The 17493-nt window shown below is 38.6% G+C and overlaps 1 protein-coding gene across 2 annotated transcripts; it reads right to left on the reverse strand.

Annotated features, from left to right (window-relative positions):
- Positions 1–191: 191 nt before the first annotated feature.
- On the reverse strand, positions 192–16707 carry gmip (GEM interacting protein). 2 transcript variants are annotated; one of them, XM_033971461.2, is made up of 21 exons: positions 16445–16707; positions 15621–15711; positions 14282–14399; positions 14130–14184; positions 9919–10044; positions 8829–8893; positions 8545–8652; positions 8372–8452; positions 8022–8183; positions 7799–7936; positions 7164–7354; positions 6971–7062; positions 6406–6468; positions 6233–6322; positions 6015–6157; positions 4079–4255; positions 3550–3687; positions 2984–3183; positions 2145–2445; positions 1835–1937; positions 192–1092 (listed from the first exon to the last, which is right to left on the reverse strand). In XM_033971461.2, exons 1-21 carry the CDS (start codon positions 16488–16490, stop codon positions 518–520), a joined length of 3063 nt encoding a protein of 1020 aa, XP_033827352.1. In that variant the 5' UTR covers positions 16491–16707; the 3' UTR covers positions 192–517. The 2 variants fall into 2 exon arrangements, with proteins under 2 accessions (XP_033827352.1, XP_055079422.1); XM_055223447.1 differs by lacking the exons at positions 14130–14184; positions 14282–14399; positions 15621–15711; positions 16445–16707 and adding an exon at positions 10195–10318 and having other exon boundaries at positions 214–1092.
- Between the last annotated feature and the right edge of the window lie 786 nt (positions 16708–17493).

The raw sequence follows: 17493 nt of genomic DNA on the forward strand, positions 1-17493 counted from the left end.
GACTTAGATGTGTGATAAATGCGTAATAAATTCTCACTTACTATGTAGTATCATGGGAGAAGCGCTCCCTCTTGTGGAATGGCTTTAACACTGCAGGTAAATACTACAATATAAAATGTATGCTGGAAAATGAAATAGCTTGGGCAAATTATGGTCCAAAGATACAAAGAAAAAGTCCTGAAGATTCTGTCTACATTAAAACATTATTATAGCAATGTTTATTTACACAAAGCACCAACACTTTCTAACAAATGTTTTGAGACAGTTTGACAGTGAAACCTGTAGACCTGCCTACTCTTTATCTCCAGACACAAGTGAAGGTACTACTGTAGACCGGTTTGGCTACAATACAGCTGGATCCAGATCAAAGGATTACGAGCTACAAAGGTGTGAATTCTAGAAATTCTGCTTAAACTTTTGAACTGTGTAAAGGACAAGAAGGCAAAAAAGGTCAAATTATAGTCATACAAATACATACAATTTTTACAATTACAGTCACTATGCTGTGAGCATGCATTTATACAAAGAGCTGCTCATCTTTGCCTGAGTGACTGCGCCTTAGCTTGAGTCCGGAGAGGATTTTTTGGGCAGGTGAGGTCACAATCTGCTCCATAAAAATAGGAGGTTTTGATAAATGACTAAAACCATGTCCTTTATCAACAGGCAGTCTATGGTTCCTGTTAGGATCCGGTTTGGGCTCTGCTGCTGTCTCCACTTTTACTGGAAATCTGGAGTCTAACCCTAGCATATATTCCACCACTTCCCGGGGGTTTACAGGGGCATTCGGTGTACCCTCCGATCCCATAACACCCTGTTGTGGAAGCCTTGAATTGACAGATTTTGGAGGTCTTTGTGTCCATGGATCTGGAGATGAGCTGCGGCTGCTGTCTGCACTGCCTGGACAGCTCCTGGAAGGGGCAGATTCCCGCTCTGGGATGGGATTTGAGCGTCTGGACCCAATGCTGCTGTGATTACCATGATGACGATGGTACTTCACAGGTTGTCTGGTAAAGCGATAGTGTGGTTGGCTTGAAAATACTGAGTTTACAGAGTCATCCTTGGTTTCATTTGTTGCTTCCTTCAAAGCCAGGACTTAAAAAGAAGAAGCAAAACAAAACATTAGAATGGTCTGAAGGTGTGCTTTAAAGGTGCACTGTGCAATTTTTCTGGTAGAAGGTAACAGGAATATCCCACAATATGGCATTTAACTTATTATACTTTTTTATTGCTAAAACATACTCTGAAAGCATGCATTCTGACTGTCTCTTACTGGCCTGGTGGTGTCACCTGCTTGTCTCCATTGAGATAGATATGTTTAATGCCATACTGTGGGAGACAAGATGTGGCACCAGAAAAGTTACATAGTGCACCTTTAATGTTTTTGGTCCAAACTTCTGCTGTAGCATTAACTATTTATTGCATTTGTCCCAGCATTTTTTTTCTTTGCAAATGATCAAAATAAATTATTAAACTACTTAAACTTAAATATATTATGGTGGTTATTTATTTGGTAATGTAAGGAATCACACATACTGATTAAAGGCAGCAGACTTAGCCTGAAAAGCAAAAGCATGAAATGCAACACAATAGCCTACAAGCAAGAAAAAAGTGAGCAACAAAGTAGTCTAATATTACAAGTATGACATACGTGTATGGAAACGAGAAGTGTATGAAACTCTACCCTGAACTGAAAATATCTGGTGCAGCGAGAGAAGTGGCCTAGTTTTACCTTGTGTTATAAACCAAACAAATGCATCAACAAGACCAAACTCTAACTCTATCTAACTCTACAGCAAACTCTATCTATCATGCTATTTTGCTAAGCACCGCCTACCTGCACTGTCATTGACTTCAGAGCTGAGCTGGTCCACTGCCTCATTGGATGAAGATTTGTCAGATATATAACCCTCGCTTGACTCTCTCTTGATTTTGCGAGTCTGTTGGAATGACATCGGTTTATACTGTTATTGTCTAAATTAGGAAATAATTCAACCTACTCCTGCAACAGCCTGAATGGGTTGACAGACATTTTTGAAAATATAATGACAACAAGAATGGGAGAATCAGAGGCAGAAATTAGAAACAGAAAGCAGCAGTACAATTATAGTACAAATAAATAGAAGATAAAGCTTATAATTGTTTACCTCTAAGGAGTGTGGGCGCTCAGGAGAGGAAAACTCCACTTGCTCCAAAGGACAAGAAGCTCTGGGCGGAGTTTGTGGGAGAGGCGCATTGGGGACTGGAGGAAGAGGTGTGCTGGAGCGATCTTGAACCATAAAAACCTTATTGTGGTGTGTAATGAGGAACTCAATGAGTACAGCCTGGTAACTGGTCTCTTGCAGTGCAAGCATGGTGTTTGAGGCCACTAGGGGGCGCAGTAGTGTAGGTCCAAAGACGATACCCAAATTACTGGCACTCATTTTGTTTTCTGTGTTCTCTGAAACTCTGTGGGGAAAGTGACACAAGAGAAAGCATTCAAGTTTGAGACACTGCTAAACACTGCTAAACCAAGGCATAACTAAGTTTTCCAGGTGATCAAAGGTATAACCAAATGTGGAGCAACCTAGGAGTAAACTGTGACTAAGGAAAACCCAGGGCTAAACCAGAACTAATCAATGGAAAACCAGAACTTAACTAGGGCTGATCTCGGGTAAACCAGGACTAAACTAGGACTGATTCATTGCTGACCCAGGACTAAACCAGGGCAAAACCAGTAAAAAATCAGAACTAACCCAGGGTTGATCCAAGACTAAACCAGGTATAAACCAAGACTAAACCAGAATTGCACCAGGGCTAAACCAAGACTCTATCCGGACTCCGGGACAACAACAGAATCAAACCAGCCACCCTCTAATCTAAAACAATCTAGGACTTAACTCGCTTAAACTGAAATGTGCAATTCAAAACTACCATTAACTAATAGCCCCTGCTTTCCATATCTAAATAAAACACAGCAAGTGAAAATGCAGAGGTGGACTCTCACTTTTGCAAATGACACATCAAGTGCTGCAGAGTGCTATAGCAGTACGCTGGAAGTCTCTGTAAAATACTCTGTAGGCTGGTGATGACGTCCATGATCTCGTTAGTGTCTGGAGGCTGTTGCCTTTCGCTCAGATGTTGAATCGTCTTCCCCACGTCAATGAAGTCGTTGAACAGCTCAAAAGTGAGTAAAGGTTCGGGAAGCTGGAACAGACAGGGATTACATACGCAAATTATTTATAATACTGATACCCATAGTAGATTATAATGTATTACTTTGGCAGATTTTAGAAAGTTAGAAAGTGCAAAGTATTGAGAGTGTGCAGTGTTAAAATGTTAAAAGCATCTATCAAAAGTGGGACAACTAACAGTGTGATCTGATCCCACAGATGTCATAATGGCTCAAAGCTGAATATAACGTTTGTAAAAAAAAAAAAAAAAAAAAAAAAAAAAAGATTATAAAACATTTTAAGTGCCCCCTTTTGCCCTCCCCCTGATATTGTTTGATTAATACAATTCTCAGCTATTGATCAAAGCTATACATATTTGAATTATATAAAAGAGAAATACCTCTTTGAAAAAGTGTTTTAGAATTGAAGTAATATCGTGTGGCGATAGGTCAGAGAGATCCACCAGCTCCTTCTGCTCCTCAAAGGCCTGGCATAACTTCTGAATGCGAGGCTTGGCTCCACTCACCCGGTACACCCCCTAAAACACACATACAAACAGTGAATACAAAAACAGATGATGAAAATAATCACATAACTCTATAATTAGATCTAATTTTTGGTATGTGTTTAGATACACAAGAGAAATCTGATCACCAAAAACACCTGCTTGTATGTGTCAGTTTATAAGTGGAGTTTTAGAGTAACTGTTGTGTTTGGAAGACAAAGTACAAGTACAATTCAGTTTTTTTCTTTCATTTCATCTGTCATCTGCATATTTTTTCTTGTCAACACATGCACAGGACAAATCAGAAAGAAATCAGATCACTCACACTTACATGGCATTTCAATAATCTGATTACTCAAGAAATTAGATAATAACATATCCACTTCCATTACATCAAAACTAAAGATTGTGTAAACTAGTTTACCTGAACAGAGAGGGCTCGACTCTCAATCTCAGCAATGCAGTGCAGCACTACAAAGGGGACCTCGTCTGGTTTGTCTCGGGGTAGGAGGGACAGGTCTACTCCAAAAACTGAGCCCTTGGCATGTTCACACTCCAGGTGATATCCCTCCATACACTTTCTATGCAAGGCCAAACCACACTAAAAATACAACAAGAAAAAGACAGCATTACTAAAAACATCTGAGTAAAGTATAAACAAGTATAAACAACAACCAATATTTTGCTTTTCTTCACTGACTCCCACTTGGCTCATGTAAAACTTTTAAATATAATCATTTACCACAGGTACTATCACAACAAGCAAGGACATAATTTGAAATTAAAGCCGCAAGCAGTGATGATAGTCCTCGTCCTCATGTGCACTCCCCTCTCATGTGATTGCCAGAGAGTCGCGACAGCCCCAGCATCGTGCGAGCCAACCACCCCTACATTGCTACCACCCTTGCATAGTGACCGTCCCTGCATCGCACCGCCCCTGCACTGTGACCGCTCCTGCATCGCACCGCCCCTGCATTGCGACTGCCCCTGCATTGCGACTGCCCCTGCATCACGACCGCCCCTGCACCGTGACCACCCCTGCATCACGACCGCCCCTGCACTGTGACCACCCCTGCATCATGACCGCCCCTGCACTGTGACCACCCCTGCATCACGACCGCCCCTGCATCACGACCGCCCCTGCATCACGACCGCCCCTGCATCACGACCGCCCCTGCAATGCGATTGCCCCTGCATCATGACCGCCCCTGCATCACGACCGCCCCAGCACTGTGACCACCCCTGCATCGCGACAGCCCCTGCATCACAATTGTCTCTGCCTTTTGACTCTATCACTGCTCCAAAGTTTTTGAGCTTATGTCAAAATTTAGCCCTCTTCTTGCCCTCGCCTATAGGGGTCCACTTCTAGGCAGCGCTGTTGAGTGAATTTGTGAGTACCATATAAAATATTGTGATGAGAGTTAAGTTTGCACTGGTTTGCACTGGTTCCAAGCTGGTTCACTCTGCCAACTTTAGTGCATTTCTGTTCATGTTTAGTGGGTGTATCACTCTCTATTGTCTGATTTGAGCCACAGTGCAATTCACTTTGAATGAGAGTTTTGGAAGACTCTAGAGTCCAAGCAAAAATAGGGCATGGGTCTAATTGTCTTTTCTGAGCGTGGGCACGTAACAGAATTTTCTGCAAAGTTTCATCAATTAATGTAAAAGTAATTTTTTTCTTCCCATTGTAATCTTTGTGCGTTCCTATAGATGGCGCTCTAGTATCGATCACTGTGTTTGACATGTCAACATAACTTTAATAACTTTTTAAAATCTATGTCTCTCCATGTGGCATGTCAAATCTGAGTTCAATTAGATAAAAAACAAGGAGTTGATTGGTTTCATACAAAGGCAGTAAAAGAGAATTTCAATCCAATATGGCCGACTTCCTGTTCATCATAGGGCAGTGCTCCATTTCAACTTTAGGCTTGTCACATGTCGCATCTCATGAGCCTACTCCAAAATATGCCTGGTCCCACTCCCAATGGGGTCCAATTTGTGGCCGCGCAGTTGAATATGTCCGCGTCAGGCATTGTCGTGATTCCCATTTTATAGTTTTTTTGTCAAGCCGGTCGTTCCTATACCCCCATGTGAGACTTTTCGTCAATGTTCTGGGAGTCAAAAATACATCTATTTGGGGGGAAAAATACTACTACTACTACTACTACTACTACTACTACTACTACTACTACTACTACTAATAATAATAATAATAATAATTATTATTATTATTATTATTATTATTATTATTATTATCATTATTATTATTATCATTATTATAAGAAACTGACCAGTCACAATGCCCCTCACCAGCTACTTCATTACTGGCTCGGACTAAATATACACTTAAATATACGTACTTCTTCACATTCGACTCCATTCACAACAATGTAGTTATCGCACTGTTTGCATTTGACCATTTTGCTCTTCATCTTTCTGAGGTGGTGGGTTAAGACAGCTCGAGAAACTGGACGTGATTTGCATGGAGAGTCACTGAGGTACTCTGAGGAAACATTTATTGATAGTTTACATTAATTACATTCTCAACATAACTAATTGAATTCTTCAAAATTCAAACCTGATTCAGATGCCAGGTCTCGGTCATCCAGATCATCTGACGACACTGTTAAGGTGGATGCGGTTTTGGGTAATCTCCTGTTACTGTGAGCTTTAATGAAAAGGTAAAATAGTGCTTAGATTTTCGTTTTATTTTAATGATACCAAGTAGGTAAGTAAACAAGTTATGTTTACCAGGGCTAGACAGGGACTCCTGACTCCCTCCAAAACTGTCACAATCACTGTACGCAGATCTCCCTATGGCACAGCAAAACAAGTTGAATTAGAGTTGAATTATTGTACAAACCTAAATCTTTAAACAATATGTAAAAACAGAATATAATGGCTTGAAGTTATCAAATTCAATTTTTCATTAACAGATTATAAATGGCCAGATCAGTTGTTGTAGCTGAAACAGGGCAACAAAAAAAATTACAGTTACTTGACGTAATTATAGTTACATATAAGAAATGCAAGAAGGGTCAAGCCGCAATGTGGCTCTCCTCTGGTTACAAAACCCACAAACAGCTGGTTCAAAGCACAAAAGCCTGCCTTTAGCTCAACGTAACAGTGTAGAGCTCTGACGGGCCACAACAACCTCAGCCGTGAATCCCTCTTGACTACATCGGCAGAGGGATAAGCACCACTCCACGCAACAGTAAAAGTGCCCGTAATGAAGAAATCTATAGCGAAGCCCGTAGGTGGGCAGTGCACACACAAAATTGGAGGAGCATAAAAAGTCTATAAGGTTAACACATACTTCCATCACTAGCACGTCTGCCTGGGCCATCGTCTGTCACAGGATAGGAGTCCATCACAGTTGAGAGAGGATTGCTGGTTTTCCGTTTGTTCCTTTTGCCAAATAAAATAAACATTACAAAGCATGTTCAGTTTTGTAAGTAGAAACATAATATTGAGTATAATGATTACTGTATTATTGTGTAATATTGTACCCTTTGCCTTGAGAGACATATTCCTGGAATGTGAAGACTTGAAGGGGCTGATCTTGTCGCGGTTTGCCGAGAACATACAGGAGGTAGGGCTCACCGGGCTCCAGCGACCGAGATGACAGCTCCAGGTTGTGATAGCTCAGAGGCACCGGCTCTGTCTGCTGCCGCTGGTAGTAAAACATATTCACTGTTGCCTAAAGGAAACAAGGTAATCGTTTACAAGATATCAACCTAAAATTTGTTAACATTTAAATTTGAGCATTATACATAAAACAAAGTGTCAGACAAAAGACACTGCTTTGCTTTACTTTTTTGCACTAAGGGAAAATAATCAGTAATACAGATTTCAATACAAAAATAATACTATATATGTTTTTTTTAACATAAAATAACTTTGACATGGTCTTATACTTGTTCTGATAAAGAACAAGACCACTCTATTCAGGACCAAACTATTCAGCAACTTTGTGTTATTTTTCCACACTTGAGTATTTAGTTTTCTAGATACTCAAAAACTGATTAAAAGAGTACTTATTATAAGAGTACTAAAACAGTTGCATTTTTTTTTTTTTTTTTTTTTTTTGCACCAGCCCATTTATGTGTGCAAAAAGTCATAAATAATACTATAATTTAGTTACCTCTTTTAGCACAGTATCTCCTTGGCATATGAGTTTTCTTATGTGTGAAATGATCCTTTGTTTGACCTTCACTAAATCATCCTGTTGAATCCTGGCATCATTCACACACTGACGGTACAAGTGCTCTGCCTCCATAACCTGAATAAAAAACGTTATTAACTCACAAAAAAATATAATATCAAGGCCAAAACCAAAATATGTTTAAATATATATTATGGGCTACTTTAGTTTGAGCTTCATCCTTAGATTTCCTTCTCTTGTCCAGTGTCTTCATGCCAGTAGAGTCATCTGCTGCCTTAGCACTGTTAGCTTTAGCCTTTTCCAGTTCATTACAGCGTTGGAAGTACTGATGCCGAGCCTTTTTGAGAGCTGTCACTGCATCATCCTGAAACAACAATATGTGACATAGAATGATCAACATCAAGTTAAGGAACTACACCTTGACTAGAACTGGATCACACCAAGGCTACAAATCTATTTCCTCAACAAAATACTGCACAATTGCATATAAGGCTAGCTCAGGCCTTATATTCATGTGATATAATCGGACTATAGGCCTAACTGAACATTTACCATCTTCCGTTGCTCTTTGATCCACTGCTCTTTGAACTCCCGGCGCCACTTGTCAATCTCATTTTTCTTTGCAGACAAGGCCTGTGGGACAGTGACAGAAATAAGGACCATCAATCAGAAAAGACAGGTAATATTTTGTAATTATTTGGCTTGTTGTGTGATGTAAAGTTTACCTGGTAACAGCGATGTTGTATCAAGTCAGACATTTTTCTTGCTGTAAGACTATTTTTAATGTCTTGCTCAAAGGCCATTGTGAAAATGTACTGCAGGGGCATCATTTCCTTTAAATGACAAATCATGTGGCAATTAATCCTGTCTAAAAAACATCCACATTCTGTTCTCTTAAAGATGCACTTCGTTGAAGGTTCTACCATGTGTTTGTCTCCATGGAGATGTTATTGAAAAACATGTATTCTTAGTATGCCTTTAATTTAACAGTACTATAACTACAGCCTACCTGTTGTGCTACTGTGGTTCTTGCTCCTTCCGCTGCCTTTATAACATTCTTTGCAAATTCTTGCTCTGTAAAAAATACAAATGGATTAATTCAGTTGCCATTAAGTTTTTGTCATATATATATATAAAACAATAATGCATGTAGAGCAGGAGCCTCAAACTCAAATTATCTGGGGGCCACAGGAGACACAGTCTGGGTTAGGCAGGGCCGCATCAGGTACTCCACAAAAAAGGCTTTGTTCAAATTTTCTCAAACATCATAGCTGTTTTCATATTTTCAACATACATGAGGAAATATGCTAATTCCTGTGAATTTTACGGATATACATTGTTATTTGTTGAATCTTTTGTGATGGGAGTATACAGCACGAGTGGCATGTGTGTTTGGGGTTTACCGATTTGGCGGAACCTTCTACACGGTAATGCCACACTAACATTAAACTTTCATATTGTCTTTTAGGCCACAAAATATTGTCTCACAGGCCGCAATTGGCCCCCTGGCCGTGAGTTTGAGACTCCTGATGTAGAGCTTTTTGGGACAACCCCCTTTGTGATAATAGTCAATCCAGTTGCCATTTTTGTACATTTATGCAGATCAGTCTAAACAGGTGATGTCACTGTAACTTTATAAACAAATGCAAATGCTTCAACACAGTGAAAATGCCTATTTGCAAATTTGTATGGTAATGATATAGTATTTTGAATGTCATGCTTCCCATATAACATATAACTAAACTGTGTTTGGTGTCCTCAGTGGGGCACTGGGAAAATCTAAAATACTTTTCCATTTCCACAATATTTTGTGGAAATGGAAAAGGTTTTTTTGGTCGGCTAATTTGAAGTCTTACTGTGACTGACTTAAATTACAACTCTCCTCACAACTTTAAAAAAAAAAAAGCTCAACATGCTCCTCTAAGAATGTTAAAATCTATCCAGATATCCAGAATAACTAAAAAATAATAATCATGACACATTTTGAAGCAAAATTAAAGCATTTCAATTTAATCTATGGTCAAAAAGTAAACCTAAAATGCAGTTTAAGTGTTTAGTAAGTGTTTTTGTTTTTTATGGATATTTTTGCATGCATTTACCTAGGCCGATCCTCTTTTCCATCCAGCTGAGGAGGTCCTTAGCGTAGCGGCACCACATTTTGGCGTACTGCAGGGCGGTCTCCACTCCATCCTCACAGCGACACAGGGCCAGGTCTGCCTCCTGGGCTGAGAGGGAGTACATCAACATCACTGTGGGGGCTCTGAGCTTTAGAAAGCCCAGGGATGTAGGCACAGACGTCTAACAGTGTCCAGTATCAACCAGTTTGAATTTAAACAATAACAGGACAAAATTTTAAAAGGAAAATATGCACAAACCCAGAACAGGAAATAAACTCTCCAAATTGCAAGTCATGATCTTCAAATCAAAATCAGCAAAATCCAGTCAGTTGTGTATCTTCTTGCTAACAGAAATTCAGTACTTGATATAGTTGTCAAAAGCTTGTTGATAATTACAGGAAAAAAATCTTCTTAACTTCCCTTGTCCCTCTTCCTCTCTGAGCCCCTCCCTCTTTCACCTGTTCACTTGTTTTCAGTCACAAAGGGTCATACACATGGCCAGTAGATACGATCATCACTGGGGATTTTCCTTTATGTGGGAGGTTAGTCATTAGTAGCTTGTATTTTTGTTACTGCACACAAAAAAAGCTCACCGCCAAAACTCTAACCACTTTCTACAGTAGATCATTTTTGTACACAGTTCATTTGTAATATATGTGACTAGTAATTCTACTTCTGCTAACACCCAGTTGTCTACTTCCAAGTACGGTTTAGCTGATAAAGCACGCAGCAAAAGAGGATGTGACAAACAACTTCCCTTTGCATTCATCCAGTCTCCTTTACTAAAAATGCCCAAAAGTAAGCACATCTATCCACAGCAAAAAGAATAGGTGAAAGAAGGCAGTGTATTCTTCATAGATCCACACACACTTTAGGTCCCAGGTTGACTTCCTGTAGATGCTGAATTGTCAGTAGGGTTGTGTGTCTTCAGAGCCATAGCTTCATACACGGTGTTCAGGGATTACACTGCTCCAGATTGTGGCAGACAGGCTTTAGCTGCGAGTAAAGGTTTACCCCCTGGAGCGTGACTGCGTGAGGTGAGCTGGCTTTAAGACTGATATCCCCAAGCTCACACAAGACACGAGATGCTTAAATTTGAAAGCATGGCTCTACTGTCTATGTAGTGTAAGAAACAAGGTATTTTAAAGGTGCACTGTGCAACTTTTCTAGTGGAGAGTTTGCCACCTGCTTGTCTCCGTGGAGATGTTTTTGTTTTCACTTGAAGACACCACAAGGTTAAGTTACAGATCTGTGGAGAGGTAACCCTGCTCACTCTAAGAATGAATATACACACACATGAGCTAACATTAGCATTGTTACATTTAACTAGAAAAAAGGACTCCAGGATGAGATCGGGCTCCAGATTTCACAAGCAGGTAAATAAACTTCAGAGGGTTGTCAGGTGGATTGGTTAAAGGAAACTGGCAGCCCAGAGGGTGTGGCTTTTACATTGAATAATAGGCTTATAGACAAAATGAAAGTGGTTGTTATTGAGAATAGATGATTGTTGCAATTATCAACATTTGAGAAAGGAATAATTCAGTCAAGAATTTGAACTTTTAAGGTTTCAGAATTGCCTTTACCTATTGCTTGGTGTATTATGTGTGACATGGCCGTGTTTTGGCCTCAGAGCCTTGCAGGGGGTCCCAAAGGCTGTTCACACAACAAGCAAGAAATAAACTTTTTGTTTACATTTCTTTATATTAGTATCAAAATATTTGTTTACATTTCTTTATATTAGTATCAAGCCCATAGGAACAGAAGAACCCAGTTGTTCTAGGAAGTGTGTAAATAGACAGACTGACTGTTGTAGGCCCACAAAACACATAACACATCAAACACATGACCTTTTGTAACTGTATAACTGCATAATCACAATATTGAATGTGTCACATCCATAATCCATAACTCTTTTCAGGTGGATAACTAAATAATTTATCTCCTCACACAGATAATTTACAAGAATCTTAGCCAAATGCTCATTTAAATATTGCAAATGGTCTTATCAGAGAAGCAAGATAATATATGTAATCTATACGTTATAATAACTGGTGCACTTCACATGTTCAGTTACACTGTTTACTTAGTACTTTATATTTTGCTTGTACAAAAGTCAAAGTGTATGTCCAAATATTTATGTGAATAGTTGCATGATTAAAAATGTCAAGGAAGTTCAATACCTGGGAATCATATTAGACCCTACCCTTAATTTTAAAAAACATATTAAAAAGGTTTGTAATGTCTTGAAATTCAACATCACTAATTTCCAACACATTAGAAGCTCATTATCATTAGAAGCAGCAAAATCTTATCTCAATGCTATGATTATATCTCACATTTTGTATTGTATTTCCTCATGGTCTCAAGTCAAAATAACAGTACTAAATCCTCTTAGATCATTGCATAATCAGGCGTTGAAAATCCTCGATAAAAAGCCCAGACGTTACCATCATTGCTACATATTGGACAAATTTAAAATATTAAGCTTTGACAACTTGATCAGGTACTCTGATATTCGCCTGGTACATAAAATCTTGCATGACGCTGCCCCACCCCCACTAAAGAAATATGTACAGCCTCGCTCTCAACTAACAAGTAGAGTGTTAAGGTCCGTGTCCAGGAGTGACTGCAATGTTCCTACAAGAAAGTCTGCTTTCTCTCAATCTGCCTTCTCTTTTAAAGCCATCAAGGAATGGAACAGGCTTCCAGAAAATCTTAAGAACATAGCAGATTATCACAGCAGCTTTTCAGGGGCTGTCAAAAACTGGCTTCTTGACCATCAGTCCTGCTCACACTAACTATACCAGACGGGTATTTGACCATCAGATGTTACCCTCGTGGGTACCATCTGATGGCCACTAGATTACCAAATCATGAGTGTTATTGTACTGTCTTAGTGTCATATTACTGTCTTGTTTACATTTATAATACCAATAAGGTACAGAGCTATCAGATACTACCCTAGTGGGTACACCGTATTTATTCTGATATCTGTTGCCTATGTCTCGCACTTTAATAACTTGTAGTTTGCACTATGTATTGAAAATTTTGCACACTTGTACATTGTCTTTTGTATTGCACTTTTTATATGTGAATTGTTTTGTTTTTAATGTTTGTGACACCAAGGACTACAGATGGAAATTAGCATTTTGCTAAATCTGGTGCAGCCATCTTTTTAATATATCTGCACACTGTCCTTCAAATAAATAAAATAAATAAATAAAATACATAATTTAAAACTTCAATTTGCTTCAATCACTTTACTTTTCCCACGAGGGGTTTGTTTTTGCCCCTGGGGGTGAAGTGATTGGTTTGAGTTGAATAGATATCAAATAATATAATTATTTGATTTGGGGAACAAAGGGAAGCCATTCTGTTAAAAATGTTTCATTTTGGTTTGGGTTTAGAAATATAAAGGTTTATGAACAAATCATTGTGTTTGAAGAAGATTGTGAAGAACCAAGGAGACAAAATGGACACTATTAGGAAACTCGTGGTGTGGGCAGAATAATCCTGGAGCACCTCAGGGTCAAGGGTCAGGACGTGGCAGTCGACCATGGCCCTTGTAGATCTTCACCGAGCTGCTCAGTGTGGAGAATACATACATATATATATATATATATATATATATATATATATATATATACACACGCAACTTCTTCAGGGTTCATGTCTCCTGTCCTGTACTAATCGTAAATAAAGGCTACTACAGTTTATTCTACCACAGCTATACTGTGGAACATTCTGCAGAGGTCTTATCTATAAAGGTCTATCTATATCTTAGTTGGCGGACCCTCCATCAGAAAAGTTACATTGTGCACCTTTAATTTATGTGATGTCAATTTTTCATTTTTCATTAGTTTAGCATTTTCTTTTTTTTAGCATTTTGATTAGTTTAGCATCCTTTGACCTACATAATATAGTGGTACACACCCATTGTCACTTGATAATGATTGATTTTCTAATATTTTTTTTGTTGTTGTTCTTAAGCTTAGGTAAAAACCAAGAGCAGCTGTCCCCACTTTAAATCCTTGGGTTTAAACTAATCTGGTTACAGCGGGGCAATTACAAACGCCAGTTAATTACGTTGAAACATCTTAAAAGGAAGACAATGATCATCCCAAGATGCACTGATTTTAGTCATATATGTTATAAATATAATTAAAAATATTCACAATAATATTAAAACTTACCTCGGTTGTTTTGATCAACTTCAGGTTCATCGTCATTTTGTGGATCTTCATTTGGCTGAAAGAAAACAATAAACTCATTTACTAAGTCATAATTAAACAGTACATAAAGTCTTATCATTTTTATCATTGACAAGTAAGTAAGGGTTTCTTACAAGCTCTTGATTTGGCTCCTCATTTGGCTCCTCGTTTGGCTCCTCATTTGGCTCCTCGCTTGGCTCTGTGGACTCAGCACTTGGTGAATCAATATCAGCCAGAAGATCTTCCCCTGCACTGAATATAAACAGATTATTGTAAGATTCAAGAGAGACACAGGAGGAATGAGTCATTCTTACTTTACCACATTGCTACTTAAAGGTGTTACATGTAACTTTTTTGGTAGGTGATTCACCTCATTTTTCTCTGTAAGTTATTATTGCTTTAACTGAAGTGTTTGGCAGTGGCGTTAAACTTATATTTCATGTATTTATTCAGCTAGAGGTGTTTGGCAAAAATAAAATACATTCTTACTGTGAACGAGCTCGCCCCTTCACAGATCTGACTTGTAACTTGGTATAGTTGTGTCACCTGCTTGTCTCCATGGTGACAGATGGAATTTAAAGGTCCTATATTAAGCAAAACTGACTTGTGTGCTTTAAAGGGCCGAAATTATGTTATTTTCTGATTTATGTTATAATGTTGTTTCCTCATCAAAAACAGACCTGGAGTTTTGTTTCATTCACACATTTAACACACAAGACTCTGCATATTTAAGATGAATGCTTCTCTCAAACATAAAACACTCTGTTCCACCTTGTGATGTCATGTGGTAATACAGGAAGTGCTCCACTGTGTTTTTAAACTTAATACACCTTCACTGGAATCATTTGGATAAATTCAGCTAATCTCCACTGAACTAAAGGTAAAACGTAGCTGTTAACTTCAAAAATACCACTTCATGACATCACAAAGTGGAACAGAGCATTATGAACTTTGGAGATGTAGACAGACTAATAATAAAGCATTACTCAAACATGTGAATGAAACAAAACACAACTCCAGGCATGTTTTTGACAACACTATAATAGAACTCAGAAAATAGTGTAATATGGGACTTTTAAATGCTATACTGTGGAACATTCCAGGCAGAGCATAGTTGGAGGTAAACATCTCCAAGGAGACAAGCAGGTGGCGGATAATTAACCAGTAAAGTTACATATTGCACATTAGTAATTTAATATAAGTATGCCAGTTTGGTCTAAAGTTACCTCATGTGGTAATACAATGATTACTACTACAGTACTTCTAAAACAGGTCACTCATATTTACACCTACTCTTATCCCAGTACAACTATATATATAAAAAACTACCATTACATCCAACACTAGTTCAACTCACTTTTACTCTGTTTTAAAAATGATTTTCAACTCATCATTTGGGACGTTGGTGCACCAGTTTTATCAAGCAAAGAGAAATATATATGTTTATTCTTACTACTGCAGAAAAATACTTACTTGCAGATCAAAGACAGTTCAAAGTTATCAAAGTCCCTGAGGATCTCACTGTACCTCTTGGTGTCAGATTTACGACACGGTTTCTTCGCCTCTGAATAAAAAAAACAAACAAAAAAACAGAAGAAAAGTCAATCACGGTTACTTTTTGTGGGGGAGGAGGATGGGGTGGTTCTGGGTGGCTATGACAGTCATTTCAACTAGGGGCCTGAGGTGGGGTGGTCCCTGTATGCTGGACAGTGAGTGGTTAGTAACAAGGCTGACATAGTTGAACATAGAACTGAATTAAACTCTCAGGAAGGGATGAGCTTGTTACTGCAGATGGTAAGGAAGTGTTTATACAAATCAAAATGTAAGTTATAACAGGCTATACGTTGAACAATATGTCAAAGATGTCAGCCATATCAATACACAGTTATATGATAATAAACCAATGGATTATGTACTTCAGTTGATCCTGTTACTTCTGCTTGAAATACGAGCTACAAATAAAAGGCAAAATGCAATCTCACTACTCTTTCTGCTTCTCGCTCTTCGGTAAACCACATCCTGTTCGCAGTTTGTGTCACATCCCATAAAGAGCACAAAAGCACTTGTTTTGCCAGAGCTCTCATGAATTACACCAGAATTACACTTACACTAACAACGTATCGTTTATGCATGTTGTTGAATTATGCTGTTGATAACATTTTGGATGTACTGGTCTATAAACACAGGATGTGATAAAAGAGTAAAACGCATAATTACGGAATATGTTTATTAGAAAACATATTTAAAATTACATGAATGTTAATTTGCCTATTGTAATGAAAAACACACAAGCCTACCTGTCGTTTGGGACCCATCACTGCTTGGTCCTTGGTCTTCCTCCATTCCTACAGCCACTTGAACAGAGACCCAAGCAGCTTTAGTCACTCCTCATCTCCATTTAGAGTTTGTCTGTTAAACTGTTAAACTATCAGATAAGATGACTTGAGATAAGCCCATCTAAACACGTACATGTCTAAATTGCACATGTGAGGTTGCTGCTGTCATTGCCCTGTGGCCTACATGAGCTTTAGCGGTTGGCCAATGCTTCTGCATCTGCAATAGTCTGAGAAGAGGAAGTGCATCTTCAAGGCAACTGTGGTGGCCCCACCTATCACACTGACAAGGTGCCATGGCGTTTGAAAGCATTTTCTGAGCAAAATTTCAATATTTACACAAACTGGTTTCTGGTCACGATAAATCACAAGAGTAAAGTGAAATGTAGAGACAGGGAAGTGTGCCTTGACTGGACTGTCCACATAAACACACACTTTACCATGTCTAAAATAAGTTCTATAGTGACATCTTGTGTTGTAAAGTTGAGTGACGTACAAGTCCAGTGGAGTGGATGTGTAAAACAACAGTTGCATCCCATTTACAGTCAAATTATTCATATGAAAGAAGAGAGTGAAGTTTGTGGCAATGATGCAAAAATATGTCAACACTAGAACTATCTTTGGGTCAATTAGTTTCCATGTTTAGGGAGCAACAAGTGTGTGTGTAAAAACAAGCTGTAGTACAAAAAATAGAAAACACATCACATTCTCTCACCCCTGTCCTGTAAACACAACATTCACTCAGCCTCTGTTCCCAGGGTTTGTCTGGGCAAATATGGACCCACGTTTATGGCGTGTCCCTGGTGGATATTAGGAAAGCGCCCCCTGCTGTTCCATCACTTGAGAAGATGAAATTACTTGCTAAATATAAATAAAATAATAAGCATGAGTGAACTGATAATACCTTATTTGAAAATACCCTGCATCAATCATTTGTACCTTTCTCAATCTTGAGGTATAATTTCATTTTATACATAGATCTTAATTCAGTTTACACTCTACTGTGTATCATT

Source organism: Periophthalmus magnuspinnatus, chromosome 8, assembly GCF_009829125.3.
Source record: "Periophthalmus magnuspinnatus isolate fPerMag1 chromosome 8, fPerMag1.2.pri, whole genome shotgun sequence".
NCBI classification, from domain to species: domain Eukaryota; kingdom Metazoa; phylum Chordata; class Actinopteri; order Gobiiformes; family Gobiidae; genus Periophthalmus; species Periophthalmus magnuspinnatus.

Coding starts and splice junctions, on each gene's coding strand:
- gmip (XM_033971461.2), bottom strand. CDS start 16,490: ATGGAGGAAGACCAAGGACCAAGCAGTGATGGGTCCCAAACGACAG. Junction 6,469..6,970: donor CAGACGTGCTAGTGATGGAA/GTATGTGTTAAC, acceptor GCTGTGCCATAG/GGAGATCTGCGTACAGTGAT. Junction 1,093..1,834: donor TGAAGTCAATGACAGTGCAG/GTAGGCGGTGCT, acceptor CTTCTTTTTAAG/TCCTGGCTTTGAAGGAAGCA.